Raw genomic sequence first — 23,140 nt, 5'->3', positions numbered from 1 at the left:
CGTGTAGCAAGATCTCTTCGAGTCCTTGTTTCCCCAGAGGTGTCTAGAGCACTGGCACTCTCTATTGATTGTTTAACATCCTACAGTCTTTCCTGAGTGCCAGGCCTCCTTTCCTCCCTCTTCTGCGGGTGGGGGGTGGGGGTGTGCTAATCTGCCTGCATGGGGCGGCCATGACATTTACCCAGGAATTATGGGAACATAATAAACTCTTAATAAAAGAGGCAATGACTTCTACACAGAGCAGAGAGGGATGTATCAGAGTGTGAGTAAAAGGAAAGAGAGAGATATATAGTCAAAGCTAGACAAAGATGCTTTCACTTTAGTGTATAACTATTCTTGAAATATTGATGGGTAATTTACATCTCCTGTCTATGAGACAAGACTAGTCCATTAGCACTCCTTTGTGTTCTACATTTATGAAGAAGGTATTTCATTTTGATTGCTAGGTTAGACTTTTCTTGTTACAGCATTATTATCGTTAACTAAAACTGAAACAGTTTAAAATATATTTTGAAATGTTTGTTTTAAATAGAAATAAAGCTGAGATCAAAACTAATAAAAATGAAAAAATACATACAAACAGTTTTACTGAAAATACATAAATAAAAGCTAGCTCACAATATTCATAAAAACTATAATTGTACATAGCAAATTACATATGGTTTCTTGTCTACTTTGGGTGTATTTTTCCATTTATAAAGCAAAACAAATATAAAGACACAATTGATGCAAGATCCTTGAAATCAGAAACGATCACTTCACAAACATTAATAAAGGGATTTTTAATGTAAAACACTCAGATGCTTAGTGGGTTCTCTGCAGTGACCATCCAAAAAAAGTGATCTATTTTAATGAGTTGAAATCATTTGCCAATAATTAATAAGATGTTAATATTTTATATCTCATCACTCATAAGCCCAGCTGGGTCCTGCCTCTGACTAACCAATGACTGACAGCCAGCAGTCTCTCTGCCGTAACCATGGTGACACCTGGTCTCTCATGGACTCAAGACTTGGAGACTTTAATTAGAGTTTACTGAACTGAATCAGAGTTCGTAGAATTAGAGTGGCTTGAATAGATTATTAAAAAAAAGGAGAGACAGAGAAAAGGAAAAGATATGAATGGGTTAACAAGGCAAGAAAGTTTGAGTGAGTTTGACAGCTACAGAAGAGGATAACGGAAAGCCTGATGTCATGAGTGTTGTCATGGCGATAACGATGCAGGGAAAAGATCAAAAGATTTCCGGAATGGTGGCTCGGTATTCTGCGCTCATGATGATTGGATGATTGTACAATGTAATGTGTGCTGGTTTGTCGGGGAAAACACATTCTTTAATATTAATAGATGCTAATGTGCCTGAGCAGAGAGCAGTGCATGTTGGGTAATACAGACAGCGCTGGCCACAGGACTTCTCTTGGTTTGAACCCCCATCCTTCCTTCCAGACCTTTCTTTCCCTCTGTCATTCACATTGAGTGTTATTTAATTATATGTGGATTTTCGTTTGCTATGCAAATTGTAGTACATAGAAGATGATGGGTTACTGAGTTCTATGGGAGTATATAATGCTCTGAATATGTGTGTGTGAGTGGCAGCATGGTGCCAGGACACTTCAGAGAAACCACTCACACTCACCCATCGCAAGGTCAGCTCCAGAGAAGCTGCTTTCAAAGGTCACCTTCTTCTGACAACGAACATACATCAAATGAGACGAAACAAAGGACTTCAGGCAAAAGATTGCCAGATAACTTCAAATGTTCTTCATTAGGTAACACCTTTTTAATGGATTGTATTCAAATATATAATTTAATATGACTGAATTAACTTGATTAAATTAGATCCAGGGATCCCCAGGAGGTCACAAATAAAAAATGTAAGAGAAAAGCAACTTAAATGTAGTTTAATAGTAGGAAATACAACTCAAAAGGACACTTGATGGCTGCTTTTAATCATTGCCTATTATAAAAATAATTTCAAGCATTTAAGAATTAAATCTTCTGATGAGAATATACATTGGTGAAGTGTTGCTAAGTAGAATAAGAGTGTAAATTAAGACACAAACATTCAGGGTCATTAGTTTTTAAATTTTTGAAAGAAGTCTCTTATTATCTATTATGGCTGCATTTGTTCGATTAAAAATACAATAAAAACAGTAATACTGAGAAATATTTTTCAGTTTACAATTTTCTATGGGAATATAATTTAAAGTTTAATTTACTTATGTTTTTGAAATCAGAATTTTCCGTAGGCATTTCTCCAGTCTTCAGTGTCACGTGATCCTTCAGAACTCATTCAGTGCTTCAAGAAACATTTCTCATAATCAGTGTTGAACACAATTCAGGCTTCTCTGATGTAAGATTATACATGTATTTACTGCTTCCATCCTGAAGAGAAGTAGTAATTTTTAACAAAAAATCTTTAAATTGTTTTTAAAGTAGCACAACCGGGAAATATATGGTTTTTAAAAGGATGATTCACTCAAAACCACCCTCATGTCATTCCAAAACTGAATGACTTTCTTCATCAAATAAAGAATGTCTGTTGTTGTTGTTGCTTCTATAAATAAAGTAAATGGTTTTTACTATGTGGACAATGTCTTCAAAAGTTCTAAATATCTTTCACAGAAATAAGAAAGAAAAACAGGTTTGGAAGAACATGAGGGTGAGTAAATGATGACAGAATTTTTTTAATTTTGGGTGAACTATCCTTTTTAATGTGCCATCATTGAATGCGACTCACTGTTGATGGCCTCCTGTGGTTTCCACTCTGACACACATGGACACAAGTGTGTCTCTTTGGCTTGTATCTCTTTCCAATCACATGTGGCAGAGGTGTGTGTGTGTGGTTGTAGAGGAGGGGTGCTGTGCTGGCAGGTGTGTTTACAGGAGGGGGTGTGACTGCTGTGAGGTTCGGTGGAGTGATCAAGAGCAATTTGGGGGGCGGAAATCTGGAGGGACAGGATGTGTGTGTGTTTAGAGGATTAGATTGGCAAGGCTTTTGGCATTACACTCTCACTGGGGTCCACACACACACACACTGCTACACACTCTGCGGGGGTGCAGGTGTCCCATGGTTGGGGGTAGATCCAGAAAATCAAGAGCTCACCATGTTGGTGGGTTAAACAATGCGTTTGGTTGTACGTGCATATGTGTGTGTGTGTGTGTGTGTGTGTGTGAATTGAGAACAAGTGAGTGCCGTTCAAGCTTGATTAGCCAGTTTTCAGTGCAGCGCTGACATCAGGGAGTTCACTCATCTGCTACAGAGATTAAAAAAACTCTTTGCATTATGTATGTGTGAAGACAGCACTAAACATTACTAGGTCAGGCATCTGTGTGAATGTAGGTTTGTGATGATTTATACGGGTTAAATCCTGATTCTCGATCGACTGCATCATAAGAACAGTTTGGCATCAGAAGACTCTCGATATGCTATAGCCCACATATAGTCTTGAACAAACCCAGTTATCATGAGTCACTTTTCATAAAACATGAAATATTATAAATAGACTAAATAACTACATGGCCAACATTCACATCTTATCAAACAAATCCATGCTGACAGAAATTTTGATGGGGAAAACTAACAACAGAGCAAATGGGAACTTTAGGATACAACAACTGTTGTGAAATGCAGGCTAATGAAGGTGACTCCAAACTGTAGTGCAAACTGGCAGCAGAGGAAGGTTTTCTGACTGAATAATACATGAACACAATATGTAACAGCTCTGTTATTATACATGAGACTCACATAGCTTGTTAACTTTAAGAAAGCATGACTGCTGGCCTCAGACGTTCCAGGGCTAAGGACTTTGAAACGGTTTAACTGTTGAAATTACAGTAAACTGCCAGCTGAGGTTTCCTCTATTTATTATGTACCACATGAAATGCAGTGACCATGTTTCACGCATTACAGTCATTTTGGTAATGGTATATTTTATGAAAGTATAGGCATATATAATAATATACCATCCTAAGGTCATTTCAGGTAAACTGAGGGCCCTTTTTGAGATGTGGCCCAATTTACCTCAAATAACCCTGCATTTAAGCAATAAATGTATAATTCACCTCAAGACGAACTGTTATGAGGCAATTCAATATTTAATTATATTAATAAGAAAATCATTGTAATATGCTGATTTGCTGCACAATGAATATTTCTTATTTTTATCAATGTTGAAAACAGTTGTGCTGCTTAATGTTTTGTTCAGGATTACTTGAATAGAAAGTGAAAAAGAACAACATTAATTTGAAATAGAAATTCTTGGTAACATTATTAATGTCTTTGCTGCTGTTATACTCGATCTATTTAATGTATACTTTCTGCATAAAAGTTTTCAATTATTAAAAAACTTTAAATGTCACTATAAATATGGTAATTAAACGTAAGCAATTAAAAGGTTTTTACTGTAGCGTTTTTACTTTTTCCATTAAAATTTTTTTTTTTACGTGTACATTAGATTGAGTCATTTCTTGTTTTGTTGTTGGACTTCCATGTAAATGCCCACTAGCTGTATCCATTACTGTGCTGGTGTTTCTTAAGAAAAAGACGAGGATGGAGAGAAGACGATGTACATAAAGTGTTTACATGACCTTTCTACATGTGTGTAGAAGTCAAGGTTTGAGGGCTTTCGACTCTAATGTAGCCACTCCATCCATCCACACTCACTCACTCCCTTCATCTGTCAGTGAGCTTTAACTCATGCAACATTAATGCCTTGATTTATTCCTCTCACTTAGAGAGAGAGGGAGAAATGTCAACCATTGTCAGCATCTATTCATCCTTTCGTCTCCACCTCCTCCTGCTCTCTTCTCTAATGCACAGTGGTCCCATCAGGGTATTCTTACAGAGTTTTGCTGTCAGCTTCAAGCATTTTGTCAAATAAGATCAGAAATGCTGACACCACTTAAATAAAAATAACCAAACTTATAATAATGTTTAGTAATAAATATTTTGATTTAAAAATATGATCAAGAGAGTGGATTTCTCACATTTCTTATACGTTTTGGGGGTCATGCCTTTTTCAAGATACATATGCATTAAGTTTCTGTTTAGTTTAATATTAAACTTAAGAATTAATTTAGTTCACTAAATACCAAGCTTCATAGTAATTCATACACTATCTAATTTCTAAAAATTCTAGTTATTTTATTCACATTTCAGGTGATTATTTTTTCATATTAAAATTCAATTTGTACAATTAACTTAAACTGTTACATTAAATTAATTTATTAATAATAATTTAATACAATTATAAAATTGTATATATAAAATAAAACGACATTTTATAATTAACTGAAAATTTTAATCTTTTTAAATCTACATATAAAACATTATATATTAAATGTATATTTTACTTACACATTTTTGATTATATAGATACATTTTATATATAGCTTAAAGTAACTACTCACCAAGTGCTTACATGCAATGCTTTATCACGATAACATATAAAAATAAAACAAATTCAGTAATTATATCAAACAGGTTTTATTGTTTAAATACACAACTGCATTTGACACCATAACATGATCCAGATGTTATACAGAAGTATGAGTTTTACTCGGTGTCCCTGAACACCTGTATTTATGTGTTTACTTGACACTTCTTTAAGTCTTTCAGCCCAGCAGTGCTGAATCCACTAGATGAAAGATGCCCAGTGTCTTTTACCAGCGGAAGCAAGAATCGTGGGGTCACAGCCTCATTCAGGCATGGGCTCCCCAAACTGGAACATGTCCTCATCGAAAAGGTCTTCAGGGAGCTCTTTGTCTCCTTCAGCAAAGAACGTGGGGAATGGAGGGTTCTTGTTATTCTCCAACCGAGTGGGCAGAATTGAGTCCCTGACCTGATCAAGCAAACGTAAGTACGGTGATTAAACAAGAGGAGAGGAAGACACTCGACTAGGTATTATAAAGTCATCTGTTCCTGAATAAAGTTGGGTTGAGTGTGTATGTAAGCAAAGTCTACAACTATATGAAATGCTGACCACATATGATCGATTCACTGATGCACTTAGGACACACAACCGCCTCTGTGCACTGATACAGAGGAATCACTCAACTCGAGTGTGCACCAGCGTGCCAAGGTCAGTGCTTGTGCTGGCATGGACAGTACAGTACACAACACTTTGTTTTGTTTTTTAGCTAAACACTGCTGAATGTGAAGACAGATGCAGAAAAGATAAAAGCAAAAAAAGAGGAGCAAATCTTTCACCTTCAAAAGATATTCTACCTGAGGACAAGTGCACTTGACTTCGCACACGTGAGAGTTTGAGTATGTGAGAGGCGTTTTACCTTAACAAGACAGTTGCGGTGACCCGGGACAGATCCGTTCACATAGAGGATGTTATATTTGGTGTTCACTCTCCATACCTGCCACAGTAAAGACCTTAGTGAAACTACAGCAGGTGTCTCCTGAGCACAGTTTACAGTTTAATTTAAGCTTCACAGGCTCTTTCATGGCAAAGATTATACATTACAAATATAGTAGAACACAAAATACAATAAACAAATATTATATTTCTATAAAAGATACTTTACATTTACTTTTGAAAGAAATTGTAAAAGTTTTTCTGGGTCCATTTATAAAACAAGTCCTTAAGAGTTTGACCTGATAATGACTTTTAGGGGTACACAATAAATATTGGCCGATAATTAAAGTGAAGTGATTGACTAAAATTAATGCGCATCTCGCAAATCCACATTCATTATAAGCATGAATTTGCGCAGCTTGTCAGTTAACAACAGCTCGGTGAAGTAACATCTGCTCTATGTGCAATCACGCACCTGATGGAATTTACCGCTGATTAGAGAACCGGCTTTACTGACGAGATGACCATTAATTATCATCCGATATATATATATATATATCGTGCACCCCCAATAACTTTTTTATGCAAATAGTTTCTAAATTATTTTAAAGTACATTTTGTGCATTCTGGTAGGTGTACCTTCAAACCATGATTGGTGTCATAAATGTTTCCCATCCTGCCTGGCATCTTCTTTCCTTTGAAAACTTTTGCTGGGTCCTGAAAGCAAGGAGACAAGTTATTTAACTCATCCATTAACCATTCAAAAGGGCATACATATGGGACAGTTACAGCTACCCCAAACGACTGACTTGAAATCTCTCAGATAGAAAAGTGCTTCAATATCTGAAAATACACAGTTTGGGGAAAATCTATCAGTATTACATTTTTTTTTTTTTTAAATAAAGTATTAATTTCTGTTAAAATAAATCTTACTGACCAAACTTTGAACAGTAGTTTATGTATGAAAACAAAAAGAATTACATACACTGCCCATATATCATGCATCCCTAGAAAAAAAAAAACACAGGAATCACCCTGCAAACCCCGCTGGCATTAAGAGTGACACTCTATAAGTACAGAAATAAAAAAACTGACCCCTCCCGGCCCCAGAGAGCCTGGCCTCCTGTGTGTTTTAGTTTGTCCATGGGAAGCTGGCTGACCTTTGAACCCCCAGCGCTTCATCACTCCCTGAAAACCTTTACCAATTCTACAATAAAAAGATCAACAGTTTAATACAGTAAAGATGTAAACAGAACATTGAGTCCTCATACGCTGTGTAACAACATAAGAGATGTGGATGAAGCTGCAGACAGGCAGGATCTCAGACACGACTCAAAATTATGTGAAGCAAGGCTCTGTTCATTAAATATATGGTGGGTGTCATAAGAATTTCACGTGGAAAAAGGCATCTCTATATCTATATCTATCTATCTATCTATCTATCTATCTATCTATCTATGTATTTATATCTATATACCTATCTATATACCTATCTATATACCTATCTATCTATCTATATATATATATATATATATATATATATATATATATATATATTAAAAAGTATATTGACACTTTGTGTGTGTGAACTTGACCTACGTTTTTGCTGTGACATCCACATATTGTCCTGGACGGAAGTGAGCTGCATAGAGAGGAGTGCCTAGACCAGAAAATAAATAAATAAATAACAACAGAAACTAAATTGAAAATGGTTTTAAAAAAAATTAATAATAATAATAATTTTTAAAATACACAAAACACGACAAGAAAACCTAAATACAAAACCGAAAAAATAAAAGTATGAGAGTAAAGGAATACAGCTGAAATGACTTAATTCTTTATCTGGCGATAAGCAAAGAGTTTTGACAGGTGAAGCAACCTGGTTTGATGATGGCGTTGTCCGACACACAAAACGTGGTGAGTTTCTGTTTAGGAGGAACTCCTGCATTCCGGAAAACCTCTAAATATCCCTCTGGCCTCTGTGAAAAAGACAGACTGACTTTCAGTTACTTCAAGGGATTCACTAACATTTATAATCCTTCAAAACTAGAAAGGGAGAATGAAAGAGAGAATACATTAAACCCAAACTGCTCTGCTGTGTTTTTGGCTCTAGAGAGGCTGAAGGCTCAGACTGAAGGTCAGGACATTTGACAATTATACTTCAAGCAGCACTTTGTAGCAGCTGTCAAATATAGACAGAAGACACACAAATATACACGCCAGCTTACTGCCAAAAGGGCAAAAAGGGACACTGACCAAAGCTTTTATTCATTACAAACTCCATAGAACAGTTTAGTTCAACCTCTTTATACCATGCTCACATCTGTCCATCTCTGTTAGTCTTTTTTATAACACCAATAGAAGAAAAAAAACAAGTGAGGAGAGAGAGAGAAGAATACAATTAAAAAGTTGCATAAAAGAAAGAAGTCCTAGTTTTCCCGTTTAATTTCCCTTAATATGCACATACACACAAAGGTGACCTCTACATCTACAGAGAGCTCAGTAAATTCTCTCCAGGAGCTCTTCAGGTCTTATTATACTCCCTCTCCAAAGAAACTGAAAAGCTCCAGTCTAATATACGGAGAAGTCAAGGACTGACAGAAAGGTGAAGAGGTAATGGTTTGTTATGAGGAGGAGGAAAGTGTGTGGACAAGAGCAGTCTTACTGAAAAAGGTTAAAGTCAGATCTTACTCACATGAAATGGAGAGACGTTTTTTCCTCCCACAATCAGGGCTGCTGTGCGTCCGTTATACTCTTCCTTGGGTAGATGTTTCACAACATGACAGTCTTGCACCTGACAGAGATATGGATGTGTTACTCTTATGTTTGATTGAGATGGCATGAGAAGTGCAGCTTCCTGGAACAAGCTTGGAACAAAATACCATGCTCAGGGACACCAACTCCATGGAGGCTGATTCTGATTTTAGGGAAGTCGTGGCCTAATGGTTAGAGGGTTGGACTCCCAATCGAAGGGTTGTGAGTTCTAGTCTCGGGCCGGACGGAATTGTGGGTGGGGGTAGTGCATGAACAGCTCTCTCTCCACCTTCAATACCACGACTTAGGTGCCCTTGAGCAAGGCATCGAACCCCCAACTGCTCCCCGGGCGCCACAGCATAAATGGCTGCCCACTGCTCCGGGTGTGTGCTCACAGTGTGTGTGTGTTCACTGCTCTGTGTGTGTGCATTTCGGATGGGTTAAATGCAGAGCACAAATTCTGAGTATGGGTCACCATACTTGGCTGAATGTCACTTTCACTTCACTTTCACTTCACTTCTGGTGTTTTTACCGATCTTTGCTTCCATACCTCAGCAGTACAATATAATAGACTAAACTTAATGAATTGTATTAATCACTAATGCACCAATTCAGCATAATTTGGTGAATTTATGTCACAACACGTTAAACATGTCCTACTGGACAAAATCTGTTAAAGAATCACAATATTGTTCTTAAATAAAGTATTATTAATATTGGCATATGAAGTGGCTCAATCAATGTATTGATTAAAATGTAAATATAAAAATCACTTTGACAGGTTGTAACTGTGTGTAATTCACAGGTTTTTTTTTAATATTGTTCTCAAAAATAGATTTCATGTGCTGTAATAAAGTGATGAATTGGAATCCTCTTTACCTGCAGCATTGTCACTACGTGTCTCTCTCCAGATTTGGTCCACACAGGCATCATTCCAAGTTTTACGGCCACAAGACCGACTCTCCGACTCCCTGAGGAGATGCAGATTACAAAACAATACAATCATAAAAACTTAAGTAGTAATCCATGTACATAACACAATTATGAGCACAAGCACGCTGCCTCCTTTAGGATTGGAAGGGAGCAGACACCCACAGACTGCATGGGTTCTGATGGTGAGACCCACCTTCTGCCCACTCATGTCTGGGCCAGGGCTCATCCTTGAGAGGATTGAGTTTGTCTGTGGTCTGTTGTTTGTATTCCTCTGTAACAGCCTTCTTTAGGAAGGAAGCATTATCTTCTGTGAGGTGCTCGTCCCACCAGGTGTTTGTTCGATGCGCTCTTATACACTGAATGACAGGGGGTCTGCTGAAGACAGAAAACAAGGCTTTTTACATAAATATCACGTTAAAAGTTGATAATGTGATGACAGTGACATTACATAAAGTTGTTAAACCTGATGGTACTGTAGAATACGCCTTATAAGAGTTGCTGTATTTAATATATTTAAACGATACCGAGTTAAATATTACATTGTTTTATGATGTTAATATTCAAATACCTCTTCAGCGCTGCTCCAACTCGGTAAACGGTTACTGGTGCTTCTCTTAGCAAACCATCAGCTAGCTTAATAAACCTATAAGTCAGTGCTGTCATTTTTATTATTTACAATTATCATACAACACAACTACAGCTCGTTCATTTGGCTCGGTCACATCATCATAGCAGACATAACAGTCTCGTGTTCGTCCTGCAGTAGAAGGACATTTCTTCCCCTTCCGGTGTTACGCGGAAAAACGGTCGCCGGTCTCTGACGTTTCAAAATATAGTTCCCTAAGCACTCAGTAGCGCGTTATGGTTATAGTTTGCATAATAGAAAATAAAATGCAAACTATTTATTTTTTCTATTATATTGTTCATTTAAATTCCCTTTTATATTAGTTCCCTCAGCACTCAATAGTGTGCTATTGTTTTTGCTGAGGAGTGAGGACAATAGATTTGTTCGGTTTATCGCTACTAATTTTTAAATGACAAAACAATATTACAAAATCAAGAATACAAAAATAAATTGTTCCTCACAAAAATAAAAATGATAAATATTAATCTAGTCAAATTATATTGTTATAAACTTTATATTGTATTATATTGTATATTATATTGTGTCTCTATATAAAATGAAAAAAAAAACATTGTACTTAAAACATATTGTTTATTTTCTATTTATTGATCTGCTTGGATTAATACATATTGTTTTATTAAGCAGTTGTTACATCCCAGCAAAGGTTTCTTTACATAGCTTTAGCTGGTCTTAAGATGTTTACTATAAGTTCTGCCATACAATATACTAAAACATCAATTTTACTGAACTGCAAAATTCCTGTTTCCAAGCACTCTTAAAACTAATTATTTATTTTTTTACCCTCTGACATGATTGAACAATTTCCTAACAAAACAATATAATCAAAATATGTTCTTTGCAGACATTCAATCATGTGTGATAATATGTAGAACTATTTTGGTGAATTTCTTTTGTCTTGCAACACCTAATCAAAGCTGAAACAGAACTAAAAGGCTCTGTCTCTGCCAAACACTCACAGTGGAGGAACAAAATTGTTTTTCTCCCATTTAATTATCATATATTCTTTTTTTTTAAATCATAAATTTCAGATGCTAAACTGAGCTGCAGAAAAGAATGTAGAAGATCAGGAGGGTAACGGATTTGAGGAAGACCTGATGCTCTGCCTACCATGGGTTTTTCTTGAAGACCTGAGAACCACTGCATATTGAGCCCTAACCACAATTCAGCTGCTCCCTTTGTCCTGCCAGCTTCTGCTTCCATCATGCTGCCAGCTAGCTCAACCACCCTGCCAGCTGCTTCTTCCTACAACCTGCCAGTTGCGTTATCCTCTGACCTGCCAGTTTTCTTAACCATCCTGCTATCTGCCTCATCCAATATCACATGTTGTCCAGCCTGCTGCCAGCAATGTTCACACTCAGAGGTCTGAGGAGTATTACGTATGTACATATTTCAGCAGCAGGTGATGATCATATTCAGACATCAGGATAAACTGACCACACAGATTTAGACATCTGAGAGTATGTAGTGGTACACAGCACCTGAATCACATCTGTTAACTAATGAAACATATTTCCATTTTTAAGGCAATCAAATAAAATGGAAAAGAATCAACATGCATATATATATGTGTGTGTGTCAAGCCGAATGTTTGGTGGTTGAGATACAGGAAGTAATAATTCAACAATTACATAAGCATTGAAAAATATAATAAATGCAGTATTTTATATGCATAATCATGTTATTTAACATGCTTATTTAAAAGATAAAGAAAATATTGAAGTGGATATTTATGGGAGTCTAGCAATACTGTATCCTTGTGAAAGACATTCAACCTCAGATTTCATTCCCTGCTGCAAATTGTTTTGAATGAGAAAGTATCTGTAAAATCACTAACAATAAATAATCTGTTGAATCTGACTAATGGATCTGTTGAATATGATAAATGACATGATCTCTCATTCTCCTGATATCTCCTGGTCTTGTTCTGCTGATCCGAGTGTTTAATTATACATGATGGAGCTAATTGAAAGGCTGTGTGCTTGTGTGGAGAGACGTGTGCATGTTTGTGTTTAGACTTCAAAGATTCTTCCGAATCAAAGAGTCGATCACGCCTCAAGGACTCCATTTCTCAAAGTCTTCTGATGCCTGTCAAGAGCCTTTACATTCAAGCATCCCTCAAAATTTTGCATTGAGTGTATTACAGTATTGTAGCATTAAACAGAAATTCTAAATCAATTTTCTGGTTATGAGAGAGAACTGTGTGTGTTTGTAATGTGATGCTGAAGTAAGCGCATCCAGTGAACATCAAAACAAAAAGCTGAGAAACAAAAGTGGGAAAAACTTTTTAATTATTGGCAACATGCAAAATACAGTCCTGGTTTCAGTAGTGAGCAAGCATACATACACACACGCTCCAAACAGAAGAAAGAAGGAAAGAAATGCATAAAAGGAAAAGAGAAATCTGTCAAATACAGCACCAGAAATACGCAATTACTATTTCCAAACGTCTGAAATAACTTTATAATATTAGATTATATAAAGAAATTCTGCAAAACAAATGTCAAGAAACCTGTAGAAAAGAACAAAAACAATGAATGCCTAAATACTGGAAGTATCCATTCCACATGCTTTCAAATACATACTGTGTGTATTTGTTTATGGAGCTATACAATACACTTAATTGTATGTAACAATTATAAGTCATAAAGGCCTCACATTAAAAATAAGTTTTAAAATAAATACACTACTGTATAAAAGTTTGAGGTGGGTAAGCAAGCAAGCCTCTGTGAGCATAAAAAAAAACATTAAAATCCTACCGACCACAAACTTTTTGCAGGTAAATTGAATAAAGCAATACAATTGTTGCATTTTGGATTATAAAGGACTAACAGTGTTTACTAACTGAGCATTGGTCATGCACTGGCCAATAACTAATAATCACTTGCCTCCTAAACTATTATGCATCGGAATACTGTGCTATATTGGACTATATAGCCCTTGTATAGCAGGTCCACCAAAAATAACAGTAATAAGGTAACAAATGCCAACACTAATGAACAAAAAAAAGGAAGACAGTCAGGTAGAATGTTTCATTCTTTCGGCTTTCCTTCTAATTACACAGAGTAGGTGACGGCTCATTGAAAAGTGCTGGCAGATTGGTTTGATTGCAATGAAATTAATCTTTCCCATTGTTATGTTAGAAGTTAGATTCGGTGATTTCATCAACATTAAATCCTTTTATACATAATTAATAATACTTTTTCGAAATGTTGGCCATGTTGAGATCATATGACTGAATACAACTCTTCCAAGACAACTGAAATATAAGCCGGGGAAACCAAAACAAAAAATGACTGAGTGCACCGTTAATATAACTAACAACTGCATAAAAGAAAATATGGACAGCTAAGGACATCTTTGCCCAATGCTATTGGAAACCTATGAGGAAAAAACTAAACAACAACAACAAGGATGCTTGTCGATTCTTAATCTGATGCAGCAAGCTCTGAAATGATCAATGAAGATATCTTGAAGTTGAGACGAATATGGCTGTGCGTAGCTCAGGGACTGAACGCTCTGGAAGACTCAAAGTCCGACAGGCATTTGGGCTTGATGCCTTTTCCATTGTAGTAATCCACCACTTGATTGGGAACCTCAGCCAGAACACTTTTAGCCAGCGCTGCAGGAGAGGCCTGTGAGGAAGAAAGGACGGAGGGAAGGATGAGAGAATGGAATACAGATGAAATCTCACACTCTCTTGTGCTTGAGTAGGTGATACAGGAAAGGAGTCACTCCTATTTCACTCCATCCGCAAAACACACCCGAAAAAACCCAGCAGGACAGAGCTAAAAATAACACACACACACAAGTATTCGTATTGGACAGCCAACTTCACACCTTCAGATTTGCGCAATATTTATGAATTGTGTGATATTGCAGAAGTTGACCTGAGGTAGCAGGTTTCCTTCCAGACGTCTTCCAGAAGAATGCAAAACAAAACCCTTCTCTGGAGTTTACTGCACATGAAGCTTTAGACAAAAGGTTCAATAAATCAAATGAAAAACCTGAAGATTTAAAATGCACAACTACATCACCAGTTACAAAAAAACATCAACGCAAAAGAAGAAACAATAATAAATATTTAATAATTAAACAAAATTAATAATAATATTTTTTAATAAAACACTGAACAATCCTAATGCTAATAATAATATTTTTTATAAACATAAAAAAAAAATGTTTAACTATGTACTCCGAAAACCGCATTTCTTTTGATTCAATTTGAAAACCTCTGGCCAAAAAAAAAAAAAAAAAAAAAAAAAAAAAAAAATCAAAACTGTAAAGCATTTTGAAAAACGAATTATTATATGCAATTAAAAATTATGCATTGTTAGCTAAGCTACATTCTAATGTTACTGTATTGAAATTAATTATGAATCATGTCTCTCCCATGTGTTCCTGCCAATCTATTCCATTTTTTTTTTCTCACAGCTGTCACTTTTATATAGGTAATAAATGATTTAGAAATTAAATTAAAAAAATACTGAATTAGTAATAATAATGAAGTTACAAAGACAATTTTGTCTCATTATAACTAACATAGGATTTATAGAAAAAAACATTTACAAATTGGAATAAAAAACTGAACTTTGCATGAACTCAACTTCAGATGCAGGAATATCTCTGGGTTAAAGCAGGACAGAATATGCCTAACGTCTCCTAAAAAAGTCGCCTTCATAATGAAGACTGTTCTACATGAACGATTTCATTCTCCTTAATTAAACTAAACACAGGCCTGTAAAATCTAAGAGCTTTGATGTTTTCCTTTCCTCTGTTCCAGCGCCGAGATGCTTGTTATTGGAGCTCAGAGAGACCTGAGAGGAGAGAGATGAAAAGAAGCCTGGATGCCTTCAGATGTACGGCATCCTCTTGTAGTTTGGTTTCCTGACTATGCCCTGACCCGGGGTACCATACAGCTTCTCAAATCACCAAACCTGGCACGATGCATTCCTCTTCATTAGAAACATCTGTTCATTAAGCTTCGACTTGTTAGTAATCACTTAAAACTTTCAGGTTTGGCTTTCTATGTTCTTGGTTTCACCAGATCCCGACAGGATTCTTTTAAAATGATTTCAAATTTGAATATAAAGAGAAGTGTCGGAATATTTTGTCATTATTTATTCCAACAATGTGACTGAGAGCAAATAATGACAGAATAGATTTTTGGGTGAACTAAGATACTTCTGTTTTTACTCACATGTTTGAAGTGGTGGAAGGGCACAAATTGCACGATGTCCCTCAGGACGGGTTCTCCTTTAGGAGAGCGGAGGATTCCATCATCCCCGTCCAGCATCTGCATGTCGCTGAAATCTGCGTTGCCTATGCCCACAATGATGACGGACATGGGCAGGTGGGATGCGTGAACAATGGCCTCTCGTGTGTCCGCCATATCTGTGATCACTCCATCCGTCAGGATTAGCAGAATAAAGTATTCCTAACAAATGAGGAACAAATCTAATGTGAGAGAACATTTAAATATTGAGACTCACACTAATATGATCACAATGTGTTTGTCTTTGTCTTGCACTCAGAGCGCTATTATAATCAACAAACTCTTTTATTTTCAGCATAAACCACACTAAATTTGCCAAAGTAAAAATGTTTATATTCAAATATATTAAACATTACAATTTAAAATAACCATTTTCTAATTAAATATATATTTTTAAATTTAATTTATGGTAGTACTAATAAAATACTCAATTAATAATAATGTTTTTTATTATTATCAACGTTAAAAACAGTTTTTGATGCTTAATGTTTTTGTGGAAACTGTGTTTTTTTTTTTTTAAATTCTTTAATGAGTCAAAAATTCATTGAACAACACTGAAACATTTGAACACAAAATTATTTCAGACTTATTTTGAAATAAGTCTTTATTGTCACTTTTCAACAATTTAATACATCAATGTTGCATAACATTTTTTATTTCTTTTTATTTGATCATACTTACCCCAAGCTTTTGAATGGTAGTTTTCATAAAAACAGATACAAATATTTTCAACACTGCTAAAAATAAGAAATGATTCTTGAGCATCCAAAGCATATTAGACAATAAAGACTAGAGTAACGGCTGCTGAAAATTCAGATTTTGCATTTAAAAAAGGCTTTTTCCATTTAAAAAAATAATAAAAATTACTTAACAGGAATTTTTTTATTTGACAATCTGTATTTTCATTTTAACAAATTAGTAAGTAACCAAGTAAATAAACAATTTTCTGAGAACGAGCCTTATTTGATGCAGTTCTGCTTTTCAAATAAATTTATATTGCTAAAAGGATGTTTTAATATTATATAAGAAAATTTCATTTTGCTGTGCTCTTCCACTGCATGTTTTCTTTTCTCGATGCATCAGCAACTTGGGTTGTTTTTATGAAAAAAGGAGCAGCAGTAAAGCAGATGGAGTCAATATGGTGCTGTGCAGAAATTGAGCCCTACAGTCTAATTAAAGGTGCTCTCTCTCTCTTTCTCTCTCTCTGACTAACCATGGCCTCTTTGGTATGCATCTCCTCAGAGGCAGAGTTGGCAACTTTCTGGATGATGGGAGCAATATTAGTGGGACCGTACAACTGGATTTTCGGGAGGCAGTTCTGATAAGCCTCAACAACACCTTGTATACCTGCAAAACACACATAGCCCATCAGGTCAATACACTGCCTTGTTTTTGAACATATTGTTCAACATAAGTTCATTTTAAACCTCACAAATTTTGCAATTATCTTTTACGCATAAAACAAAATGTCAGTGCAGTAAGAAATAAAAAGTAGTGTAAAACATATTCTCTTAAAACTACTTTCTGCACTGAGCAATTATCGGTTCTGTAAGGTGACATTGAATGGATGTTTTATTTTTTTGCATTAGTGGTCATTTAAATTTACTGACCTTAAAATGTCAGATTAAAACGTGACCTTTGACCCAGAGGTTGTATGGGGTGCGTGTTTGTTTCTGAATTTGCTCATTTAAAGCAGAGCACAGCCTCATTTAAATGCATGCGCATCAGTTCATTGTTTATGCTTCTGTTTGCCACTGAGTGTGTGTGAGAGATGTTTGGATTTCACTGAACTTTCTCTTTGAAAAAGAAAACGCTTGTAGAGGCATGAAGTTTACACTCTGATGACTCACCAGCACATTCTGGGTTGTCCTCATCAAAATTCACAGCAAAATCATGAGAAACCTAAATTGAGGAGAGAAAAAATACACACAGTTAAGTGACAAAAACTGAGAGATCAGAGGCAGCGATGGGAGAGTGAGTCTACACTGTTTTGAAACAAATTGCTTTTTTCAAATGGCATGGAGAAAAAGACTCCATGATATTAAATTATGATGTTAAACTTCATATAATGTACTGGAAGATCTAAAACATTTTGTTTCTTTATTTTATTCATAGGCTCTTATGGTTCAATTATATTCAGAGTTATTGCAGCCAATGGAAGGTATAAAACCATGCATAAAACATGGGAGCTTCCCTGTGGATTGGACTGTGGTCAACTAAAATGCATTCTTAGAGTCACATCCAACCACACTGCGGCCATGACCTCTGATTGAAACATGGCAACCAATCAGATGACCTGATTTTGAGTGATTGGCATAGATTAGCAGGAATCATGAGGTGATTATAGTAAAAGGGCATTGGCAGTTCATGAATTATTCAGAAAACTCCCGTCAGGTAATGGTGAGGGATTCAGAGCACTCTGGTTTGCATGGAGATTTATTGTACTGTATGGAAAACTTCTTGTACAGATTCAGTTTGTTAAATCTTAGATGAGTCAATTTAAGCATTCTTTATAAAAAGAACATTATAGGGGATTGCGTAAATATTTAATCTTAAATGTAAATTTAATTTCAACTTGTAAGTATGCAACGAATCTAACAGTCAAATGAAAACTAGACTCACAGTAAGTGTGTTAAAAGCAAAAATGACTTTTTTAAATGAATTTTCTACTGCAAAATTACACATAATTACAAAATGGTTTGCCCTTAAAGTATAACTAAAAAAGCTGTTTCTTTTTTACATGGAAAAATAACTTACTTTGAAGTCTGGTGGGATTTGGGCTCCGAAGCCAAAAGCAGGAAACATTTTGTCGCTGGAAACAGATCAGAAGCAGGGAGGATTAATGAGCGTGCATTGAGCCCCAGAGATGAGCAATGGGGATGAGCAAAGCAGGGATGTAATATAAAGGGTAAAATATAATTGAGTTTAAGTGATGTATTGGGCAAGAGAGTGATTGAAATGTAGAAAGACAATCCTTGACATGACAGCTCTGCATCCTTCAGGAGCAGGCAGTCATAAGACTGAATGCATTAATCAATGTAATGTGTAATTGATAGATTAGTCTGAAAGTTTGTTTAATGGCCAGTACTGAGAAAATAACTGGTGTAAACATTCTGTAATGGAGTAGTCCATTAAATTTCATTTCATTTGATTGACTGTGTGCTTGACTGACTAAATGATTTGACTGGGGGATTGATTGGTGGGTCACCTATCATAGTCCTGGCAGATCTCCCCAACCGCTATCAGGGCTTTGAGGTACTCATTGGGCTGGTAAGGGTGGATGTAGTGGAGGGAGCAGCTGTTTCGAGGGTCACCATTTGAGGCAGTGAAATCAATAGCCACCTGCAGAACAACACTGGTTAAAGGGATAGTTCACCCCAAAAAATATAATTTGAAAAAAAATAATTTAACCTCAACTTTCAAGCCTCAAAAAGGGTGTAAAAAATACCATAATAGTATTCGTTGTATATCCAACTTGTATACCGATAGTTTAATTTAAGACTAAAATGTAAGTAATTATTCTCATAAAACTATGAACATTTTATATGAACAATTGCAATCAAATGAGTGATTGGAATTTGAATGATTCTGATTCGAGTAAAATGATTCATTGAAAAGATCTGAATCTAAATAATCAATTATTCATGAGTCGGACATTGCTACAAATTTGAAAGCTTCAGTCTCCATTCACTGTAACTGCATGCAAATAGAGCGAGCAGTACAATTCTTCGAAATTACACTTTAGTATTCTATGCAAGAAATAAAGCTTTAGGATTTGGAATGAAATTAAAATGAGTAAATAATGATGGATTTTTTATATTTAGAGAACACATGATGTGTAAACACAAGACATGCAGGTGGAAGCTAAACCACCAGACAACTTACAAAATCCAGATAGATATGACAGAAGATAGTGGGGGAAATGTCTTCCAAAACTACTTACTGTGAACTGAATCTGACATCCTCCCATGATGTAATCCAGGAAAGAGTGCATCTTTATGATCTGAAACAGTGATAACAGATGACACAACATATCTGTTCACCTACAGTAGCTACTGTGAATGCACAGCAAAGTTATCAACCCATTTAATAGAACATATATCATACTATACATGTGTGTGTGTGTGCATTTAAAAAAAATAGTTATAGTACAATAGTTTTTTTTGTTTTTTTTTATACCCAAAGTGACTTCATTACAGGGGCAGTCATAATGATGGTATATATCAGACATAAAGTGAAGGAATCCCTCACCTTGCACATGGTAAGAATGACCATTCCAGAATTTCTGTAATTCTTCTTCTTCACCTGGTACTTAGGATTAATACACTCCCACTGGATCTGTTAGAAACATGTTAAACGTACAACAGTAAGACAACAATTCAGCACTATGCCATTCACTCAGCACTGTATTGAATTCCATTGAGCCACAAGATGAATTGCTTGGGCTTGCAGGTATTTCATCTGAAGTGGGCTTGTGATCTATCTGTATGAGAGGAAGATGCCCACAGGCCGAGAGGCACAATGATAGACGGATGTCTAAAATACTCAGCATAACATAGTGGCTGCATTTGAGCCTTTCAGAAAATGTGAGAGTGATTGGCTGTAAGCTAGCAGTGCGGACGAGACTTTCACAAGCATGTCAGTGTTGGTAAGTCACCTTTTGGCCAAGATCAGTTTGTAGTTTCTCTTGTGATGATGCCTGTCAGAACAAAAAAGATATGTCTATCCAAGCCAAACAATTATTTATTCATTTTACATTTCTGGTGTGAATACAACAGCTCAGTAATAGCAAAAATACAAAGATCTGCCTCAAATCTGTGATTTATTTTCAGCACAATTATCTCAGAATGTTCTAAAGATCTCATATCAGGTCTTGAAGAGTATGCGAGAAGTTTTCTTCCACCACTAGAGAATGAAAGAGTATTCTGCTGAAAATGAAGCACTTGTTTTTGAACCACGCTAGCAGTGCAATCAGCGTGTGCTGACAGACGAGGAAGTCCACTGATTAACAAATGCAATGAGAAGCTTATGCTGAAGTCTGTCGACTCTGCTCCTCTGAGCATTCAAGGGGATGATGGTGAATATGAAGGTAATGGAATTAAAAGCAACACAATGACTACTAATCTGAAGAGCAGGCAATAGATTTCAAATGAGAGAAGCGACAGAACAGCGTGAACTCATTCAGACGCTATAGACTGATGCATAAGAGTGTATGCGGCACGATAACACTGTGTGTGTGTGTGGGTGTGTACTCTATATGGCCATAAGTATGTGTACACCTAAACATCACCCAATAGGGATGCAGAGATTTGCTTCTACTGAGACAAAATGTTACTAAATTGGTTTAAAACAAATGTTTTACCAATTGTGTCCTTTTTGAAGCAAAATATATCTGTATAAGTCTATAACTCTGTTATATAATGCTAGTCTTACTGGTTGTGTGTGTGTGTGTATATATATATATATATATGTATATATATATATATATATATATATATATATATATATATATATATATTTTTTTTTTTTTTATGTATGTAGTTCATCACTACAGTGCTCTAAACTCTCAAAACACTCTCATTCATCTGACACAGCACAAATACACAACACTCTCACATGCACTCTTTTGTTGCCGATTTTTCTTTTGTTCTTCTATTGCAATATTCTCGGTGTATTCCTTGGTGTGTCCTTTCCCTCCTACTCTGTACAGTACCTCTAATTATTCCCTCTGTTTCTCTGCAGATAACATTGTGTCCATGGTGACAATACAGTAGATCACAATTCTCTATAAAATCCAGAACAAAAATGCATTCAAAAGAAAAACAGTGAAAGACGCAAACAGACAGAGAGATGACATGATGAATTCAGTGTCTGTTATGATACAGGCAGGGTGAGTACAGAATAGGAGATGAAAACTGAGAAAATGAGACATATAAAGATCATAAAGCAAGTGTTAGGCTTGTTTCACACCGCCTGCAAGAGAAAACGCTGTATAACTGTAAGATCAGGCTCACGTTGAGCTTTCACACTGACTCAGTTTCCGCTGCATAAACAGACCTGAGGCTCTCGGCAGAAATTAAAGAGATTCAGGGAACCTGCATGAGGATCTGGAATGAAGATATTATAATTGTAATAAGATATTTAATCACTGATGCACTGCACTCTCTGATGAAGGGAAAAATATTTTGAAGTATGCTAATTAAAAACAAAAAGATTAATATATTTTTATTTTCTCAACCAAATGTGAGTGTTGGTTAACTATTATCTAAAACCCCTTGAAATCCCAACAGGTTGGATAGGAACTATTTGTGAATGGCAAAATGTTAACAAAGACCCCACGTGCTTAGAACTGAAACTCCAATGGCTAAATTTTAGACTCATCAGACCACAGAATCTTCTTTGAATTTCCACAACCGTTCGCATGCCCATGGGCAAGCTCCAGTCGAGATGTGATGTGGGTTTTTATTAATGGACGCTTTCTTTGCATATATCCATCAGCTGGAGTTATGAAGTATGCTATTGCTCTTACTTCGTTCCATGTGCTTCAGGGTATATACTTGAAAAATGCAACAACAAAAAAGTACTTTGTGTTGATGAGAGCCGGAAATCTACATTGGAAACAGGGTCAGTTTTCTGACTGTGTGTGTGTGTGTGTTTATACCTGCTTCCCATCCATCGCCGCCTTCATCTCCTTGAAGGTGGTTTGAAATTCTCCTATAAAGTCGTGCTTGCCATTTGAATCCCAGTCCCATACTGTACACTACAACAAGAAAAAAAAAGAATTTACAATCTGCATCCTATATTTATAACACAGTTGAATAAATTGAAACTTAAGTGCTATTTGATTTATTCCACATTTTTAATATGCTGAGCCACATGCTTAATGCAGTAAATAAATCTGTGAATAAATTTAGCTCTGTGCATGAGGGTCTGAGACTTCAGTCCCTTAAGAACCGTGATAAATATCCTGTGCTAAATAGTTTTCTCTAGCAATATTTATGGTCACATTATCTCACACACACACACACACACACACACACACACATAGAAACATACAGTACAAACAAAAACCCATGCTATAACGATACACCTGCAAAACTTAAACAGCTAAATTGCATTCAAAAATTAAGACTTGTTTGTGGGAAATTTTGAATTATGTTTGTTCTTTTACCACATTAACAAAAGTTTTTCCTGTTGTACCATTTAGTGAGACTATTTAGCCAATTTAAA

At 35.9% G+C, this 23,140-nt stretch overlaps 2 protein-coding genes across 3 annotated transcripts; both read right to left on the bottom strand.

The window, feature by feature from the left end:
• Positions 1–5,469: 5,469 nt before the first annotated feature.
• LOC127972084 (39S ribosomal protein L3, mitochondrial-like) lies at positions 5,470–10,792 on the bottom strand. Of its 2 annotated transcripts, none has more exons than XM_052575361.1 (10): positions 10,561–10,792; positions 10,186–10,367; positions 9,939–10,030; positions 9,001–9,099; positions 8,185–8,284; positions 7,905–7,965; positions 7,401–7,512; positions 6,945–7,022; positions 6,289–6,366; positions 5,470–5,840 (listed from the first exon to the last, which is right to left on the bottom strand). In XM_052575361.1, exons 1-10 carry the CDS (start codon positions 10,653–10,655, stop codon positions 5,697–5,699), a joined length of 1,041 nt encoding a protein of 346 aa, XP_052431321.1. In that variant the 5' UTR covers positions 10,656–10,792; the 3' UTR covers positions 5,470–5,696. The 2 variants fall into 2 exon arrangements, with proteins under 2 accessions (XP_052431321.1, XP_052431322.1); XM_052575362.1 differs by having other exon boundaries at positions 10,186–10,364.
• A 2,126-nt stretch (positions 10,793–12,918) lies between these two features.
• LOC127972757 (copine-4-like) lies at positions 12,919–22,666 on the bottom strand. Its single transcript, XM_052576514.1, has 10 exons — positions 22,572–22,666; positions 20,568–20,609; positions 20,162–20,248; positions 19,854–19,913; positions 19,119–19,252; positions 18,668–18,722; positions 17,761–17,812; positions 17,124–17,257; positions 15,836–16,072; positions 12,919–14,270 (listed from the first exon to the last, which is right to left on the bottom strand). Exons 1-10 carry the CDS (start codon positions 22,596–22,598, stop codon positions 14,139–14,141), a joined length of 960 nt encoding a protein of 319 aa, XP_052432474.1. The 5' UTR covers positions 22,599–22,666; the 3' UTR covers positions 12,919–14,138.
• Between the last annotated feature and the right edge of the window lie 474 nt (positions 22,667–23,140).

The sequence above is a fragment of the Carassius gibelio genome, chromosome B15 (assembly GCF_023724105.1).
Source record: "Carassius gibelio isolate Cgi1373 ecotype wild population from Czech Republic chromosome B15, carGib1.2-hapl.c, whole genome shotgun sequence".
Taxonomy (NCBI): Eukaryota; Metazoa; Chordata; class Actinopteri; order Cypriniformes; family Cyprinidae; genus Carassius; species Carassius gibelio.
The sequence above is the reverse complement of the archived record's forward strand: the minus strand, read 5'-3'. Positions and strand labels throughout refer to the sequence as shown.